This window comes from Coregonus lavaretus (genome assembly GCF_964263955.1).
Source record: "Coregonus lavaretus genome assembly, chromosome: 20".
NCBI classification, from domain to species: domain Eukaryota; kingdom Metazoa; phylum Chordata; class Actinopteri; order Salmoniformes; family Salmonidae; genus Coregonus; species Coregonus lavaretus.
This window is the reverse complement of record NC_140007.1, coordinates 45,575,340-45,594,774: the sequence shown is the minus strand read 5'-3', so window position 1 is coordinate 45,594,774 and position 19,435 is coordinate 45,575,340. Positions and strand designations below refer to the sequence as shown.

The 19,435-nt window shown below is 44.8% G+C and overlaps 1 protein-coding gene across 1 annotated transcript in view; it reads right to left on the bottom strand.

Moving 5' to 3' along the window:
* Positions 1–17,768, bottom strand: part of eno1a (enolase 1a, (alpha)) — a 22,914-nt gene extending 5,146 nt beyond the window's left edge. The window contains exons 1-7 of the mRNA XM_084184239.1: positions 17,331–17,768; positions 12,525–12,619; positions 3,441–3,536; positions 1,968–2,026; positions 1,358–1,427; positions 964–1,097; positions 40–262 (exon numbers count right to left, since the gene is read on the bottom strand). Of these exons, the coding sequence (XP_084040365.1) occupies positions 40–262; positions 964–1,097; positions 1,358–1,427; positions 1,968–2,026; positions 3,441–3,536; positions 12,525–12,609 (667 nt within the window). The 5' untranslated portion in view covers positions 12,610–12,619; positions 17,331–17,768. The remainder of the gene's footprint in view (positions 1–39; positions 263–963; positions 1,098–1,357; positions 1,428–1,967; positions 2,027–3,440; positions 3,537–12,524; positions 12,620–17,330) is intronic.
* Between the last annotated feature and the right edge of the window lie 1,667 nt (positions 17,769–19,435).

Genomic DNA, 19,435 nt, shown 5'->3' with positions numbered 1-19,435 from the left:
CTCTCCCTCTATCTCTCTCTCTCTCTCTCTCTCTCTCACCTTCCTTGTTCTCCAGGATGTTGGGGGCGAAGCCACCCTCATCTCCCACGTTAGTGGCGTCCTGGCCGTACTTCTTCTTGATAACGTTCTTCAGGTTGTGGTAGACCTCGGCTCCGATGCGCATGGCCTCCTTGAAGGTGCTGGCTCCTACGGGGAGGATCATGAACTCCTGCATGGCCAGCTTGTTGCCTGCGTGGGAACCTCCGTTGATCACATTGAAGGCCTGGAAAGAGACAGGAGAGGTTTGAACTGAAGTTTCAAATCAAACAAGTGAAAAGTGTTGAAAGATGACTGAAGTAAAGAGCGAAGGAATGTGTACGTGTAATGGAGAACTAAGCCTGACAGAGATGAGACGTTTCACCTTCAGACCAACATATCAGAGGTAAGACGTATCAGCTCAGTGAACCACAGCCACGGCACAAAACTGTATTATCCCGCTGAGCTAACGCAGGTCAGCTTTAGCTCAGCGGGATAACACAGTCTTGCGATGCAAGGTCACATAAAGATGACTCACACTCTCTGTGAACATTAATAAACACAGACTTAATGGGATTGGGAGGATGACGTTAAACTCAATGGGACTGGAAGGATGACGTTAAACTCAATGGGACTGGAAGGATGACGTTAAACTCAATGGGACTGGAAGGATGACGATAAACTTAATGGGACTGGAAGGATGACGTTAAACTTAATGGGACTGGAAGGATGACGATAAACTTAATGGGACTGGAAGGATGACGTTAAACTCAATGGGACTGGAAGGATGACGTTAAACTTAATGGGACTGGAAGGATGACGTTAAACTTAACGGGACTGGAAGGATGACGTTAAACTCAATGGGACTGGAAGGATGACGTTAAACTTAATGGGACTGGAAGGATGACGTTAAACTTAATGGGACTGGAAGGATGACGATAAACTTACAGGGACTGGAAGGATGACATTGGGGTTGCCAGCGAGGTCAGCGATGTGACGGTACAGGGGGACGCCTTTCTCAGCAGCCCCGGCCTTGCACACAGCCAGGGAAACGCCCAGGATGGCGTTGGCACCAAACTTAGCTGAGGAGGGAACAGAAAACCAAGAGCCCATAAAGCAAACTATTTCAGCCTTTTTTCTCTAAACTTTTTTATTGTTTTCCTAAATTGTTGATTTGGGCTGTATTCAAGTTGACTGCTGTTATCTTTGCTTGCATAGGGACTAGAGAGGGTCACATGACATGTCTGTCTTTGCTTTGAAGAATAGTACACTGGAATGTACTGCATCACTGTACACTCTCAACTCTATGCTAAGATTCCATATATTAAAGGAAGTAACCTACACTTGTTCTCTGTGCCATCCATGTCCAGCATCAGCTTGTCCACCTTCTCCTGCTCCACGACGCTGACATTCTGAACAACAGGACAGACAGACAGACACAGAACAACAGACACATCGTTAGAGATGGGAGGAACTGACAACAAACAGACAAAGGTTAGTTCAAAGTTCAAACAGGTTAGCTCAACACACCTGTCTTGAAGGACATTTAGGTTCGCTAGTGCACACTACACACAGCATCTTGAGGTGTTACTAGCCAGGTTAGGTAAAATACCCGAGACCTCTGTAGCTCTGGTCGCTGAGGTGCGTACAGTGTTGTATACATACAACAATAACATCTTACAGATACATTCAACAGACAAAAGTCCAAGAGGATATATTGTATCCAAGAGGATATATTGTATCTAGTAAACTCCATGGGGTAAAGAAGAACTCTACGTGGAACTTGAAGTGATAGGTGTCTTCTCTTACCCTCTGACTTCATTGTCCTCAGTCAGGATTGTTCTTAGCAATCTCCTACATGACTGCTCTATGCCATACTGTACACTCTATGCAACACTGACTTGACACTAGCACAACATGATCAATGTTAGTCAAACAGTAAATGTTCCTACCTGCCGAACAAGTGCAGGTGCAATAGTTTTATTGATATGATCAACAGCTTTTGAGACACCTGCAGAGGGACAAGCAGAGCGTCACAACCCAGGGAGAAGTAGACCGTGCAAGAGCAGCAGGCACTACCAGACGATCACAGAGCAAGCCTTAGATCTCGTTAATATTGTCTGCTGTGGTGGCAGCAACTAGGCTGGTTAAACAAACTTCAAGTAGAATGATCTACTATTGGGATCATGGGGTAATCACAGAAATAGAATGACAATATGGCCGCCGGCCGGTCCACCCATCACAAAACATTGACTTGGAGGAATGTCTCTTCTAGTCGTTATATTTTTATGGCCGTAATAACGATTTAGAAAATCTGTGATTGTCTGTGAATGCCTGCCACAGAGGTTAGTTAGTTGTCAAATCAAGGCAAACCCACTCGAAAGTCATGCTTTCATCAACTCCAGTTCATTTCAGTGTTATCTGTGCCTTAGTCCTGTTGCTCCTCCACACTGTGTATTTACCTGGTTACACAGAGCCGGGGCCAAGAACTCATTAACATATTTAACAGCCCTTTTCACCCCTGATGACGTGTCAGAGAAAGGAAGGATGAAGAAGGAAGGAAAGAAAGAAACATGTAATGGGAAAAAAATGTATAGAGTGAGCTGTGTCCATGTAGCCTGGTCCCAGATCTGTCTGTGCTGTCTTGCCAACTCCTATGGTTATTGCCATGCCAACCACACGAGTTGGCCATACAGCACAAAGAGATCTGGGACCAGGCTAGCGTACATGGACATTGGAAACTAGCTATGACAACAATACACTCTAAGACTAGCATGTTGCTAAATTCCACCTAATATACAGTGCCTATAGCCTAGTGAAAGTCTACACACCCCTTGCACAGTCTTCACATTTTGCTGCCTTAAAATTAAATCTAAAAAAGGGATTACATTTGAAAGTGAAAGAAAGTTATAGAAACATTTTCCAAATTTAATAGAAAATAACACCCTTGTGTTAATAGTTGATGGAAGCGCTTTTGGCAGCCATTACAGCTGTAAGTCATTTCGAATAAGATTCTACCAACTCTGCACAACTCTTAGTGCAACATATATCAATTGTTTTTGTCTAAATTGCTCAAGCTCAGTACCTTTGGTTGGGAATCATTGATGGACAGCAATATTCAAACCTTGTCTCGGATTTTCAAGCAGATTTAAGTCAGTACTAAGACTGGGCCATTCAGGAACACTCAACACCTCTTGGAAAGCCATTCTGGTGTGTCTTTGGCATTAAAATGTGTTAATTGTCCTGCTGTAAAACATCTAATGTAATCCCTTTTTTAGATTTAATTTTAAGGCAGCAAAATGTGAAGACTGTGCAAGGGGTGTGTCGACTTTCACTAGGCACTGTAAATGACTGGTAACTAGCTAGTCCAATCAGAACAGGGAGTGTTACTAGCTAGTCCAATCAGAAGAGGGAAATGTGCGTACCTTTGCCCAGATAGCGTGTCTTGTCGTTGTCACGGAGCTCCAGAGCTTCATAGATACCAGTAGAGGCACCGCTGGGGACTGCAGCCCTGAACAGACCTGGAGAACACAGAACAAGAGAGTATGTAATTAGGCTAATCGATTTAATCTGGGGACCAAAGATAGGATGTTATTGAGTCTATTTCATCTGGGGGGGAAAGATGAGATGTTAATGAGTCTATTTCATCTGGGGAGGAAAGATAGAATGTTAATGAGTCTATTTCATCTGGGGAGGAAAGATAGAATGTTAATGAGTTGATTTCATCTGGGGAGGAAAGATAGAATGTTAATGAGTTGATTTCATCTGGGGAGGAAAGATAGAATGTTAATGAGTCTATTTCATCTGGGGAGGAAAGAAAGAATGTTAATGAGTCTATTCCATCTCTATTTACTGACATACTGCAGGATAAAACCTGAGGAAGACAGAAGTGAACAATGTGGCAGAACAGCCCAAACTGATCTGAAACCAGGTCCGGTATTCACAAACTGATCTGAAACCAGGTCCGGTATTCACAAACTGATCTGAAACCAGGTCCGCTATCCACAAACTGATCTGAAACCAGGTCCGCTATCCACAAACTGATCTGAAACCAGGTCCGGTATCCACAAACTGATCTGAAACCAGGGCCGGTATCCACAAACTGATCTGAAACCAGGTCCGCTATCCACAAACTGATCTGAAACCAGGTCCGGTATTCACAAACTGATCTGAAACCAGGTCCAGTATCCACAAACTGATCTGAAACCAGGTCCGCTATCCACAAACTGATCTGAAACCAGGGCCGGTATCCACAAACTGATCTGAAACCAGGGCCGGTATCCACAAACTGATCTGAAACCAGGGCCGGTATCCACAAACTGATCTGAAACCAGGGCCGGTATCCACAAACTGATCTGAAACCAGGTCCGGTATTCACAAACTGATCTGAAACCAGGTCCGCTATTCACAAACTGATCTGAAACCATGTCCGATTTCCACAAACTGATCTGAAACCAGGTCCGCTATCCACAAACTGATCTGAAATCAGGTCCGCTATCCACAAACTGATCTGAAACCAGGGCCGCTATCCACAAACTGATCTAAAACCAGGGCCGGTATTCACAAACTGATCTGAAACCAGGGCCGGTATCCACAAACTGATCTGAAACCAGGGCCGGTATCCACAAACTGATCTGAAACCAGGGCCGGTATCCACAAACTGATCTGAAACCATGTCCGATTTCCACAAACTGATCTGAAACCAGGGCCGGTATCCACAAACTGATCTGAAACCAGGGCCGGTATCCACAAACTGATCTGAAACCATGTCCGATTTCCACAAACTGATCTGAAACCAGGGCCGGTATCCACAAACTGATCTGAAACCAGGGCCGGTATCCACAAACTGATCTGAAACCAGGGCCGGTATCCACAAACTGATCTGAAACCATGTCCGATTTCCACAAACTGATCTGAAACCAGGGCCGGTATCCACAAACTGATCTGAAACCAGGGCCGGTATCCACAAACTGATCTGAAACCATGTCCGATTTCCACAAACTGATCTGAAACCAGGGCCGGTATCCACAAACTGATCTGAAACCAGGGCCGGTATCCACAAACTGATCTGAAACCAGGGCCGGTATCCACAAACTGATCTGAAACCAGGGCCGGTATCCACAAACTGATCTGAAACCAGGGCCGGTATCCACAAACTGATCTGAAACCAGGGCCGGTATCCACAAACTGATCTGAAACCAGGTCCGCTATCCACAAACTGATCTGAAACCAGGGCCGGTATCCACAAACTGATCTGAAACCAGGGCCGGTATCCACAAACTGATCTGAAACCAGGGCCGGTATCCACAAACTGATCTGAAACCAGGTCCGCTATCCACAAACTGATCTGAAACCAGGGCCGGTATCCACAAACTGATCTGAAACCAGGTCCGCTATCCACAAACTGATCTGAAACCAGGGCCGGTATCCACAAACTGATCTGAAACCAGGGCCGGTATCCACAAACTGATCTGAAACCAGGGCCGGTATCCACAAACTGATCTGAAACCAGGGCCGGTATCCACAAACTGATCTGAAACCAGGGCCGGTATCCACAAACTGATCTGAAACCAGGGCCGGTATCCACAAACTGATCTGAAACCAGGGCCGGTATCCACAAACTGATCTGAAACCAGGTCCGGTATCCACAAACTGATCTGAAACCAGGGCCGGTATCCACAAACTGATCTGAAACCAGGGCCGGTATCCACAAACTGATCTGAAACCAGGGCCGGTATCCACAAAGTGTCGCAGAGTAATATCGCTGACCTAGGATCAGTTTAAACCATAATGAATAAGAGGGCGGACCTGATCCTAGATCGGCACTCCTATTCTGAGACGCTTTGTAAATATGGGCCCAGACTATATTACTGATCCAGTTCCTAACACATTGACTGATCCAGACTATATTACTGATCCAGTTCCTAACACATTGACTGATCCAGACTATATTACTGATCCAGTTCCTAACACATTGACTGATCCAGACTATATTACTGATCCAGTTCCTAACACATTGACTGATCCAGACTATATTACTGATCCAGTTCCTAACACATTGACTGATCCAGACTATATTACTGATCCAGTTCATAACACATTGACTGATCCAGACTATATTACTGATCCAGTTCCTAACACATTGACTGATCCAGACTATATTACTGATCCAGTTCCTAACACATTGACTGATCCAGACTATATTACTGATCCAGTTCCTAACACATTGACTGATCCATACTATATTACTGATCCAGTTCCTAACACATTGACTGATCCAGACTATATTACTGATCCAGTTCCTAACACATTGACTGATCCAGACTATATTACTGATCCAGTTCCTAACACATTGACTGATCCAGACTATATTACTGATCCAGTTCCTAACACATTGACTGATCCAGACTATATTACTGATCCAGTTCCTAACACATTGACTGATCCAGACTATATTACTGATCCAGTTCCTAACACATTGACTGATCCATACTATATTACTGCTCAAGTAATAATAATAATAATAATATCAATATTTTGTTATAGTATGATGGCTTTTGGTATTTATGTAGTGAAAACAACAGGAAAGAATTCCATCATTCATGCGTTCATCACATTTTGCTCCCTGAGGAGAGAGAGGGAGGGTCGCTGCCTGGTCGCACATACTAAGCAGATCAATGTGAAAAATCTGTCGTTGTGCCCTTGAGCAAGGCACTTAACCCTAATTGCTCCTGTAAGTCGCTCTGGATAAGAGCGTCTGCTAAATGACTAAAATGTAAATGTAATGTAACAGGGTTGGACAGAGAAGAAAAGCTCTCTACTGAGCATGTGCAGTGCAGCTGAAGCAGCCTCAGGATGAGACTACAGGTTCACACACACACGCACACACACACGCACGCACGCACACACGCACGCACGCACACACACACACACACGCACACACACACGCACACACACACACACACACACGCACACACACACGCACACACACACACACACACACACACGCACACACACACACATACGTCTCCAGGATACGACTGCTGCCTCAGCCTCAGACACACACCAAGGTCACACCAAGGTCACACCAAGGTCACACCAAGGTCATACATTTTGGATTCAACCATGTGAAGAAAGATACTGGCTATGCAAATGTGATTCTAATGCAAATGTGATTCTAATTGCTCATTGGAGACACACAGAGAGATTTAGGCCATGAGTTCAGGATTACCAAATGACTTGGGGTACTGGAAGACCGGAATTGGACTGTTAGGGATACTGGAAGACCGGAATTGGACTGTTAGGGATACTGGAAGACCGGAATTGGACTGTTAGGGATACTGGAAGACCGGAATTAGACTGTTAGGGATACTGGAAGACCGGAATTAGACTGTTAGGGGTACTGGAAGACCGGAATTGGACTGTTAGGGATACTGGAAGACCGGAATTAGACTGTTAGGGATACTGGAAGACCGGAATTAGACTGTTAGGGGTACTGGAAGACCGGAATTAGACTGTTAGGGATACTGGAAGACCGGAATTAGACTGTTAGGGATACTGGAGGACCGGAGTTGGACTGTTAGGGGTACTGGAAGACCGGAGTTGGACTCGGGGTGACGATGTCTCATAGTGATTTTCTATAAGGTCTATGTCCCTAGTTGTAAAATGTGTGGTGCAGCGATGGCAGCTTCCTCTGTTGTCAGGCTTTCATTCATTCCCCTAACCCATTAATTCTTCCCATATGGATTTGACCCTATGACAAACAATGTCAGTATACAACATATTGCTCACGTATACCCTTCAATCATACGGTATATCATTGGAAAGCTTGGGTTCACAGCTATCCATCAGGAATGTTCAGGTCAACCTTTGACCCCTAGGATACATATCAGAATTACCTGTATAAATTGCATAAAAAAAGGAAACCCTGACACATTGTACATTTTGTTTGACAAGTGGTTCTGAAAGGTCATGACATAAATTTCGAATCATATATAATATAACCAACTTTGAAAGCACCACCTGAACTATTGTTTAAAAATAGCCCATATTGTGCAACTGACATTAGAATGTTGGAAGTTTAGCCATAGAATTCAACTTTACTGTCTATGGTTACATTCCAAATGGAACCCTACTCACTATATAGTGCATCACTTTTGACCAGGGATCATAGGGGTGCACTAAAAGTCATAGTGCAAAAGTAGTGCAAAAGTAGTGCATTACATAGGGAATAGGGTGCCATTTGGAACACAGCATAGTTTGGTTTTCTGTGTCCATAGGTGACAGATTGGAGATGGAGGGATCGAACCTGACGATAGGCTCCTGAATGGCTTCCTCACAATGAAGTACATAATACAATATTTGACATTCCAGGATTTAATTCAACTTCTTGCCTTCACCTGTTTTTATATCTTTGGGTATGATAAGAAGTATTTTGCTGTGTGTTCTCCCTAGTATAATGATTAACTCTTAACAAATAGAAAATTTAACTATTTATTTAAATATTTATCTTAGTAAACGTGCACTATGTCTATTCCATTTTTAATGTGCAATGGAAACATAGAAGACGTGACATTCCAGGATTCAATTCAGCTTCTGTTTTCATTATCTCTGACTGGGTATGACAAGAAGTTTAATGATTAACTCTAACACATAGGTCATTTAAATATTGATTTACGTGCACTATGTCTATTCCACATTCGATGTGCAATGGAAACATAGTAGCATTGATTTCTCAACATCTCTGAAAGGGAACCACAAAGTAACCACAGTTGGCTACATTGTATCAGCAACAGATTGCAACATTCTGTAGCTACACCCCCCCCCACATCTAGTACCAACTGGTAGTTGGCCACACTGCATACCAGTGAATGGCAAGCAACAATAGTGAACTGTCTTCATCTACCAGAAAGGTGTGGCAGAGTATTTCAGTAGTGAGCAAATACTGTTATCTAGCTGTGTGGTTGCAACTTGACGTCTTTTCCTCTCCCCCAGAGTCAATCACTGACATTTTGAAATGGTTATCTGTGTGCTACAAATACATGTTGTAACTTGTCACTCTGATCTTCAAGGCATTTTTCTACTTACCCCCGAGTCAAATGAACCATTTGTATGTATCTGCGTGCAGTTTGAAGAAGTGGAAGGTAGTTTTGCGAGCCATCGCTAACTAGCGTTAGCACAATGACTGGAAGTCTATAGGACAGCTAGCAGTCATTGCGCTAATGCCAGTTAGCAATTGCGCTAATGCTAGTTAGCAACTTCCTTCAAACTGCAAGCAGAGACATTAAAATTGGTATCCATGAATTCATCTGACTCTGGGTAAGTAGAAAAAGGGCTTAATTGCTCAAATCTCACACTATCCCTTTAAAAGTTGCTGCTGCTAAATGACTACAGGGGAAACACTGATTCTACTGTATGTGTCTCAGTATGACTAGTGTTTCCCCTGTAGGAACCATTACAGTAACACGGTAGCGCTGTCCAAGCAGTGTACCGTTACAGACAGGAGCTATTTTCACTCCAATAACACGATCTGATCTGCTAGCTCTCTCTAGTAGGCTGTAGGATATAGGCTACCCTTACCATGGAGCTAACTCACTCTGCCAGTTGGAGAGGGACTAGCCTGGAGCTAACTCACTCTGCCAGTTGGAGAGGGACTAGCCTGGAGCTAACTCACTCTGCCAGTTGGAGAGGGACTAGCCTGGAGCTAACTCACTCTGCCAGTTGGAGAGGGACTAGCCTGAAGCTAACTCACTCTGCCAGTTGGAGAGGGACTAGCCTGGAGCTAACTCACTCTGTCCGTTGGAGAGGGACTAGCCTGGAGCTAACTCACTCTGCCAGTTGGAGAGGGACTAGCCTGGAGCTAAAACTATTGGTGTTGTGTCATTTCTTGTTAATTGTTGTTTTTACACATTTGTACTGTATTTTTAATTGAATTGATTTGAATGAACATGATGGGACACAGAGAAACATACAGGCCAAGTGCTGGAGAAAAATACCTATTGATTAACACTATTGATTAACATATCAGAGCTGTTATGAGGATACTTTTTTAAACATTGCAATTATATTTGTGATGGGAACCTCTGCATTGCAGTCCACTTTATTTCAATAAGGCAGTACATGTCTTGTAAACAACAAGCTATTGTTAACCAAAGGAGGTGTTAGCCTTTCCATCACTTATAATGTGGAATGTTCTGGAAATTTTTACATTTTACATTTACGTCATTTAGCAGACGCTCTCATCCAGAGCGACTTACAAATTGGTGCATTCACCTTATAGCCAGTGGGATAACCACTTTACAATGTTATTTTTTTTTGGGGGGGGGGGGGGGGGTAAGGGGGTAGAAGGATTACTTTATCCTATCCCAGGTATTCCTTAAAGAGGTGGGGTTTCAAATGTCTCCGGAAGGTGGTGAGTGACTCCGCTGTCCTGGCGTCGTGAGGGAGCTTGTTCCACCATTGGGGTGCCAGAGCAGCGAACAGTTTTGACTGGGCTGAGCGGGAACTGTGCTTCCGCAGAGGTAGGGGGGCCAGCAGGCCAGAGGTGGATGAACGCAATGCCCTCGTTTGGGTGTAGGGACTGATCAGAGCCTGAAGGTACGGAGGTGCCGTTCCCCTCACAGCACCGTAGGCAAGCACCATGGTCTTGTAGCAGATGCAAGCATCAACTGGAAGCCAGTGGAGTGTGCGGAGGAGCGGGGTGACGTGAGAGAACTTGGGAAGGTTGAACACCAGACGGGCTGCGGCATTCTGGATGAGTTGTAGGGGAAATAATGATACTTCTTCTAATTCCAAGATTTAAGAAGTATCTTCATACTTTCAATTCATGGCAATACAGTGCATACGAAAAGTATCCAGACCCCTTCCCTTTTTCCAAATTTTGTTTTACGTCACAGCCTTATTCTAAAATGGATTAAATAAAACATTTAACAACACCCCATAATGACAAAGCGAAAACAGGTTTTTGCAAAAAACAAACCTTTACTTTGTTGAAGCACCTTTGGTAGCAATCGGGGGAGAAGGGCCTTGGTCAGGGAGGTGACCAAAAACCCGATGGTCACTCTGACAGAGCTCTAGAGTTCCTCTGTGGAGATGGGAGAACCTTCCAGAAGGACAACCATCTCTGCAGCACTCCACCAATCAGGCCTTTATGGTAGAGTGGCCAGACGGAAGCCACTCCTCAGTAAAAGGCACATGACAGCCCACTTAAGAGTTTGCCAAAAAGCACCTAAAGACTCTCAGACCATGATAAACAAGATTCTCTTGTCTGATGAAACCAAGATTGAATTATTTGGCCTGAATGCCAAGCTTCACGTCTGGAGGAAACCTGGCACCATCCCTACGGTGAAGCATGGTGGGGGCAGCATCATGCTGTGGGGATGTTTTTCAGCGGCAGGGACTGGGAGACTATTCAGGATAGAGGGAAAGATGAACGGAGCAAAGTACAGAGAGAGATCCTTGATGAAAACCTGCTCCAGAGTGCTCAGGACCTCAGACTGGGGCGAAGGTTCACCTTCCAACAGGACAACAACCCTAAGCACACAGGCAAGACAATGCAGGAGTGGCTTCGGGACAAGTCTCTGAATGTCCTTGAGTGGCCCAGCCAGAGCCTGGACTTGAACCCGATCGAACATCTCTGGAGAGACCTGAAAATAGCCAACCTGACAGCGCTTGAGAGGATCTGCAGAGAAGAATGGGAGAAACTCCCCAAATACAGGTGTGCCAAGCTTGTAGCGTCATATCCAAGAAGACTCGAGGCTGTAATCGCTGCCAAAGGTGCTTCAACAAAGTACTGAGTAAAGGGTCTGAATACTTATGTAAATGTGATATTTCAGTTTTTTATTTTTTATAAATTTGCAAAACCTGTTTTTTCTTTGTCATTATGGGGTATTGTGTGTAGATTGATGAGGGGGGGGGGAAACGATTTAATCAATTTTAGAATACGGCTGTAACGTAACAAAAATGTGGAAAAAGTCAAGGGGTCTGAATACTTTTCCGAATGCACTGAATAAACGACATGAATGTTAAAGGAGTGGCCAAGGAAACAATGACATTCTCCCGTCCCACAATGCACGGCACAATGAGCAGCATCACAGTGAGTTGGCACTTTATCAGACCCAGACCAGCGCTGCCCGCTAGGGACATCACATGTTTGATTCATTAGTTCAGGGGGCACTGAGCTCTGCTAGGTTTTATTCACCGTAAGCTGACGGGCTGTTTCCCCACTTTAAAATCTATTCATCACTCTAAAGTAAATCAATTCATGAACCCATTCAAACGAAACAGTACTTTGTTGCTAAATATATCCTAGATAACGTGCATGCATGCAATGTTGCTTAAACTATTAAAACTGGCCCCGTAGAGAGAACGGTGTTATGGACAACACTTCACTCATGCCTTAATAATGTACTGTGTAAGTCCCAAATGTGATTCGGACAAAGGCAGCGTCGAACCCTAACCCTACAGAGAACAACGTTTACAGACAGCCCTGCTCCATGATAATCTCTTACCTTTCTTGGTGTACAGGTCGACCTCCACGGTGGGGTTTCCACGGGAGTCGAAAATCTCACGAGCATGAATCTTCAGGATGGACATGGTTCTGCAACTACACAGGAGAGGAGAGAGGAGAGAGGGAAGAGGGTGGGAGAGAGGAGAGGAGAGGAAGAGGGTGGGAGAGAGGAGAGAGGAGAGGAAGAGGGTGGGAGAGAGGAGAGAGGAAGAGGGTGGGAGAGAGGAGAGAGGAGAGGAAGAGGGTGGGAGAGAGGAGAGGAAATAAGAAAGAGGAAGTTGGCAACCACCTCACTCTCTCACATTTAACCAATGGATACAGTTACTATTAGAAGTTATAACATTAGAATTATCGACAGTGAAAATAAATGGTGCTAGTCAGGGAACAATTGAGGCCAATAAACAACAATTAAATATACTTGACTCTGTAAAGAACAATCTCAGCTAAAGCCCCACATATACAAACCAGTTATATATATTTATTTAGACTTTTGCTACTTCCTTTGCTTTCAGTCCCACAGGGAAGGGGTGGTTCTCTGATCATTGTGGGGAGGGTGAATGTAAGGGGAGACTCAGGGGATGATGGGTGGGTGGGGGACCTCAGGGGATGATGGGTGGGTGGGGGACCTCAGGGGATGATGGGTGGGTGGGGGACCTCGGGGGATGATGGGTGGGTGGGGGACCTCGGGGGATGATGGGTGGGTGGGGGACCTCAGGGGATGATGGGTGGGTGGGGGACCTCAGGGGATGATGGGTGGGTGGGGGACCTCAGGGGATGATGGGTGGGTGGGGGACCTCAGGGGATGATGGGTGGGTGGGGGACCTCAGGGGATGATGGGTGGGTGGGGGACCTCAGGGGATGATGGGTGGGTGGGGGACCTCAGGGGATGATGGGTGGGTGGGGGACCTCAGGGGATGATGGGTGGGTGGGGGACCTCAGGGGATGATGGGTGGGTGGGGGACCTCAGGGGATGATGGGTGGGTGGGGGACCTCAGGGGATGATGGGTGGGGGACCTCAGGGGATGATGGGTGGGGGACCTTATAATCAGTGTGTGTGGATCTATCAACAAGTAGGTCACATGGGGGAGGGGCGTTGTGCCGTGAGGTGTTGCTTTATTCGTTTTTTGAAACCAGGTTTGCTGTTTCGCTACATGAAATGGAAGGAAGTTCCATGCAATCATGGCTCTGTATACTGTACTTTTCCTTGAATTTGTTCTAGATTTGAGGAAAAGACCCCTGGTGGCATGTCTGGTGGGGTAAGTGTGTGTGTGTGTGTAACACAATGTTTCTTATAAAAACTAGAAGTGATGCAGTCAGTCTTTCCTCAACTCTTAGCCAAGAGGGGCTGGCACGCATAGTATTGATATTATCCCTCTGATTTCAATGAAGAGCAAGACGTGCCGCTCTGTTCTGGGCCAGCTGCAGCTTAACTAGGTCCTTCTTTGCAGCACTTGACCACATGACTGGACAATAATCAAGATAAGATCAAACTAAAGCTCTGCAGGACTTGCTTTTTGGAGAAAAAACGAACTTTTTTGTACAGTGCTTTTCTTTTATTATTTGTATTTTTATGCATGAATACGATGGCTCACTGTTTGTTGTTGACATCTACTGCCTAAGTTTGCCCACTTTCCCAATGAAGTAATCATTAAAATAATTGGCAACATCAAATGGTTTTGTGATGAATAAGCCATCTGATTCAATGATGGGAGTTGAATTGTCTTTCTGCCCATAATTTCATTTAAAGTACTCCAAAGTTTCTTCTTTTTGTTTACATTTACATTTTAGTCATTTAGCAGACGCTCTTATCCAGAGCGACTTACAGTGAGTGCATACATTATTTTATTTTTCATACTGGCCCCCCGTGGGAATTGAACCCACAACCCTGGCGTTGCAAACGTCATGCTCTACCAACTGAGCTACATCCCTGCCGGCCATTCCCTCCCCTACCCTGGACGACACTGGGCCAATTATGCGCCGCCCCATGGGTCTCCCGGTCGCGGCCGGCTACGACAGAGTTGTTGAGTTTAGTAACATAATTTCCACATTTGTCTCCATTATCCCCTGTGTATTTATACCAGCATTTTCTGTTTGTCTGTTGCCAGTTCGTCTTGTCTCGTCAAGCTTACCCACGGTTTTCCCGTACTCCTGTTTTGCTCTAGTCCCTGTTTTCTAGTTTTTCCTGATTTTGACCATTCCGCCTGCCCCGACCCTGAGCCTGCCTGCCGTTCTGTACCTTGTGACACTGTTCTGGAATACCGACCTCTGCCTGTCCCGACCCTGAGCCTGCCTGCCGTTTCTGTACCTTTCGGACTCTGCTCTGGATTACTGACCTCTGCCTGCCCTTGACGTGTCGTTTGCCTGCCCCGTTTTTGTAAATAAGCTTTACAAACAGGAGACATAGCTCTTGCCAAAAACACTGGTGGAGTAAACAACATACAGTGCATTCGGGAAAGTATTCGGACCCCTTCACTTTTTCCACATTTTGTTGCATTACAGCCTTATTCTAAAATGTATTGCTACAATTTATAAAAACCTGTTTTTGCTTTGTCATTATGGGGTATTGTGTGTAGATTGATGAGGGGACAAAAACAATTTAAATCTGTTTTAAAATAAAGGTTGTAAAGTAACAAAATGTGGAAAAAGGTCAAGGGGTCCGAATACTTTCCCGAATGCACTGTATGTTGTTTACTCCACCAGTGTTTTTGGCAAGAGCTATGTCTCCTGTTTGTAAAGCTTATTTACAAAAACGGGGCAGGCAAACGACAGGTCAAGGGCAGGCAGAGGTCAGTAATCCAGAGCAGAGTCCGAAAGGTACAGAACAGCAGGCAGGCTCAGGGTCGGGGCAGGCAGAATGGTCAAAACCAGGAAAACTAGAAAACAGGGACTAGAGCAAAACAGGGGTACGGGAAAACCGTGGGTAAGCTTGACGAGACAAGACGAACTGGCAACAGACAATGCATTTACTGGGATGTAGCCTAGCCCTGAGCATTTCCCTCTTCCATTAGCAGCCCAGTTATCTCTTCACATTCCGAGCCTCAAGTGTGTGGAAGAGAGATTTTTAGACCAGACAGAGGCTCTATTTTCAGTGGATGCTTCCCAAATGGCACCCTATAAAAACTAGTGCACTATAAAGGGAAAGTGGCACCATTTGGGACATCGCCCGTCTCTTTTCCAAGGCCCTGGTTACACTAGAGCAGGGCCCGAGGGACGGATTTTCATTGTTGGACATAAAAGACTGTAAAAATACCAGGAAATCAGCTCCAAGTGATTTTTAATTTTAGGAAATCTGTTCCCAAGTATTCCCACGCATCATAGAGAGACCCGTGATAGTATACAAATATAAGCACGGTTTGAAATGATTATATTTTTGTCAAATATTATATCTGTTTGGGCTTCTTGTGGTCAATTTGCTGTCTACAAATTATTTGTAATTATGTTCCGGCCCCCTGACCATCCGCTCGAGAAACAAATCGGCCCGCGGCTGAATCTAGTTGATGATCCCTGCACTAAGAGTGACTAGACTATGTCCCCCAATACAGAACAGCGTATAGATCTGGTTTTTATCTGATTTGCCTTGACTTTCAGTTAATCTACCCCCACTGTTATAAATGCATGAATGAACCCCATGTTCCAGCCCCAGCCACTAAAGCCTGACAGATAGACACTCCACCAACCAACCCCCTGCTGGACCAATCGAAAATCCTCTGGCCTTAAATGTCCATAGTGTGGAAACTTGCCACTGGCTACAAAGCACAGAAAGGGAGGGCAGAGGGGGCAACTGTCAGCATAAACAGAAGCATATATACACAGACTGGACCCTGCTCTCTATAGCACTCACAACACTGGTCAGGAGTAATGTTTAGCCAACAGTTGGACGCACAGCATTTAAAAGTGAGCTGACATTTAAAAAACGAAAGTGGCCTGACATTTAAAGAAACAAAACAAAATCCTGTGGTAGTAATAATATGTAGCTATATGTAGCTAGAACTCGCTGATAGGCTCCTAAATGGCTTCCTCGCAATGAAATAAATAATAAAAGACTTGACATTCCAGGACTCAATTCAGCTTCTTGACTTCACCTGTTTTCATTATCTCTGACTGGGTATGACAAGAAGTTTAATGATTAACTCTAACACATAGGTCATTTAAATATTGATTTACGTGCACTATGTCTATTCCACATTCGATGTGCAATGGAAACATAGTAGCATTGATTTCTCAACATCTCTGAAAGGGAACCACAAAGTAACATCAGTTGGCTACATTGTATCAGCAACAGATTGCAACATTCTGTAGCTACACCCCCCCACATCTAGTACCAACTGGTAGTTGGCCACACTGCATACCAGTGAATGGCAAGCAACAATAGTGAACTGTCTTCATCTATCAAAAAGGTACAGAAAGGTGTGGCAGAGTATTTCAGTAGAGAGAAAACCCTGTTATCTAGCTGCGTGGTTGCAACTTGACGCCCTTTCCTCTCCTCCAGACTCACTCACTGCTGTTTCTAAATGAGTCGCACCTCGCCAGCTGACGGGAGGGTTTAAAATAGACTAGCTGCCAAGCTTCAAGACATGGCCAGGCACCATCATGTCATGAATAGCGTTCCAAAAAACTGAAAGCTCGAAAATGAAAATACAAAAGAGCAAAGATTTAGATTTCGGTGATGATGACGACGAAGGGGACATGTCATCAAGATGTCATCTAAAATGTCATCAGACAAATAGTCCAAAAGTAGTGGATATTTTATTAAATTTAAGTAAACTAATTCCGCAAAATAATAAAGAAAATAACGTATTCATCTTACCTTTATCTGGCCTAACCGTGTGCAAGTGTAGTGTTCTCTCTCGTTCGGTCGACAGAGAAGGCGCTCGTGACAGTCCCCGGTGCTGATAAATGGGCAGAATCCAGGAAGAGCGTGTAGCGGCGGTTTCGTCCTCGCTATCTGATTGGCTGGGATGGACTCACGCTGCACGAGAGTGCGAGACGAACTGCACGTTCTCCAGCGGTCTCACAACTACGACAACGCCTAGAAAAAAAGGATGTGGTCTTTTTTAATACCTTACCATCACCCCACAAACGTAAGGGATATCATGCCTAAAATACACATATGCAACAGAAATGTATAGGCTACAAGTTGTTGAATTGATCCAACATGAATGGGCACGGAGAGGGTGACGTAACGATGCAGGAAACTGACGCATAGTTGAGTACGTGCAGTATATCCGCTGCTGATCTCCTCTGCGACAACACAGATGTTCAATAGCTTTTTTTTTGTCAAATCATCAGCTTGCATCTCATGTTTCAGTGTCTTTATGTCTCAAACTCTGTAGGGATGCACATGTTTCTTACTGGGTGGAAGTGCAGGCCTGCTATATGACATTTCTCATTTATCCTCCCCGAAGTAATGAGATTTTTTATTTATGTATTATGTAACAGGTTATGAACCTAGTACCACTTTCCTTATTACACACCAGGCTCTATCGTGTAAAGCCATTCATTCCAAAGGAGTGTACTCCAGTCCAATAAACTTGTCACACGGTTGAAAATGTTGTTCCGGGAAAAACTTCCCATGCAAAATATTATCTGGTCTTGTCCATGCATGATGTTCCAATTAAATTATCATCCAGCAAAAGGCCTATAGTGACAATTTAGAGATTGGCCCTCCATTTTTGAAAAGGAATATCCTGGAGAATGAATCATCTTGTGCTAAATGAATCACACACTAAATCAAACCAACTCTGACTAAATTGCTCTCTGGTGCATGGAGTGCAATAGTGGGTGTTTCCCTTGCAGTGTTTCATCCTGACTGATGAGAGGGGCCATGTTAGAGGAGGGGCCATGTTAGAGAGGAAGGGCCATGTTAGAGAGGAGGGGCCATGTTAGAGAGGAGGGGCCATGTTAGAGGAGGGGCCATGTTAGAGGAGGGGCCATGTTAGAGAGGATGGGCCATGTTAGAGAGATTGGGGCCATGTTAGAGAGGAGGGGCCATGTTAGAGAGATTGGGGCCATGTTAGAGAGGAGGGGCCATGTTAGAGAGATTGGGGCCATATTAGAGAGGAGGGGCCATGTTAGAGAGGAGGGGCAATGCTAAAGCATTCCTCGCATCTTATCTCTTCGCCTCCTTCTCAACTGTATAGGAGGAGAAGGTCCAAGGTCCCGACCCTCAGGAATTTCTTCTCCAATGGGTTTTGAGAATGACGCGAGGAGAGAGGGTGCAAGGAATTGAGAAAGCTGAATTGAGATAGAGCCAGTGCTGTGATGCAGCCTACTACTGTCATGCAGCTAGGCAGACCAGAGCCAGAGGCAGAGGGCCATGCAAGTGTATGAGAGCCATTGTCCATGACGGCGCCATCTGCTGTCAACTCCCTGCTAATGAAAATAGCAAGGCATAAAGTGAAAGTGAGGCGAAGTGTGCTATTGAACATAGTAGCAGCAGGATCTCAAGTCATGTGGCACCACTGTGGGTTAAAGCTTTAAGTGCTCACTATGGCAGCACATATACTAAAGCGTTAGGTCCCACTGGTCCTGCCAGCCAGCCAGTAGCGACCCGTCATTCAGGGCACAGTCCCACCTGTTTTGAGCCCCACATTGTTTTGGGGGGGATTGCCTGTTTTGCATGTTATTTTGGCATTAATATGTGTCACATATCAATTTGCAAACAATATAAAAAATAAAGAAATAATAATTGAGTCAATAAAGCCTCCATACAAACATGGTCTCTTTTTTTGCTTTCTTGAGTAAGGCAGTTCCAAAATACAGGTGTTTCAGCCAAGCTCAGTGCTTTTATGTGGTGGTGGGGCAGCCAGTGGAAAATACGGAGCGTAGGGGTTAGTAATGTTCTCTAGTTGCGCCGTGATTGGCTCATTGTTCTGTCACTCATGGGGACACTACGTCACCGCCAAATCTAAG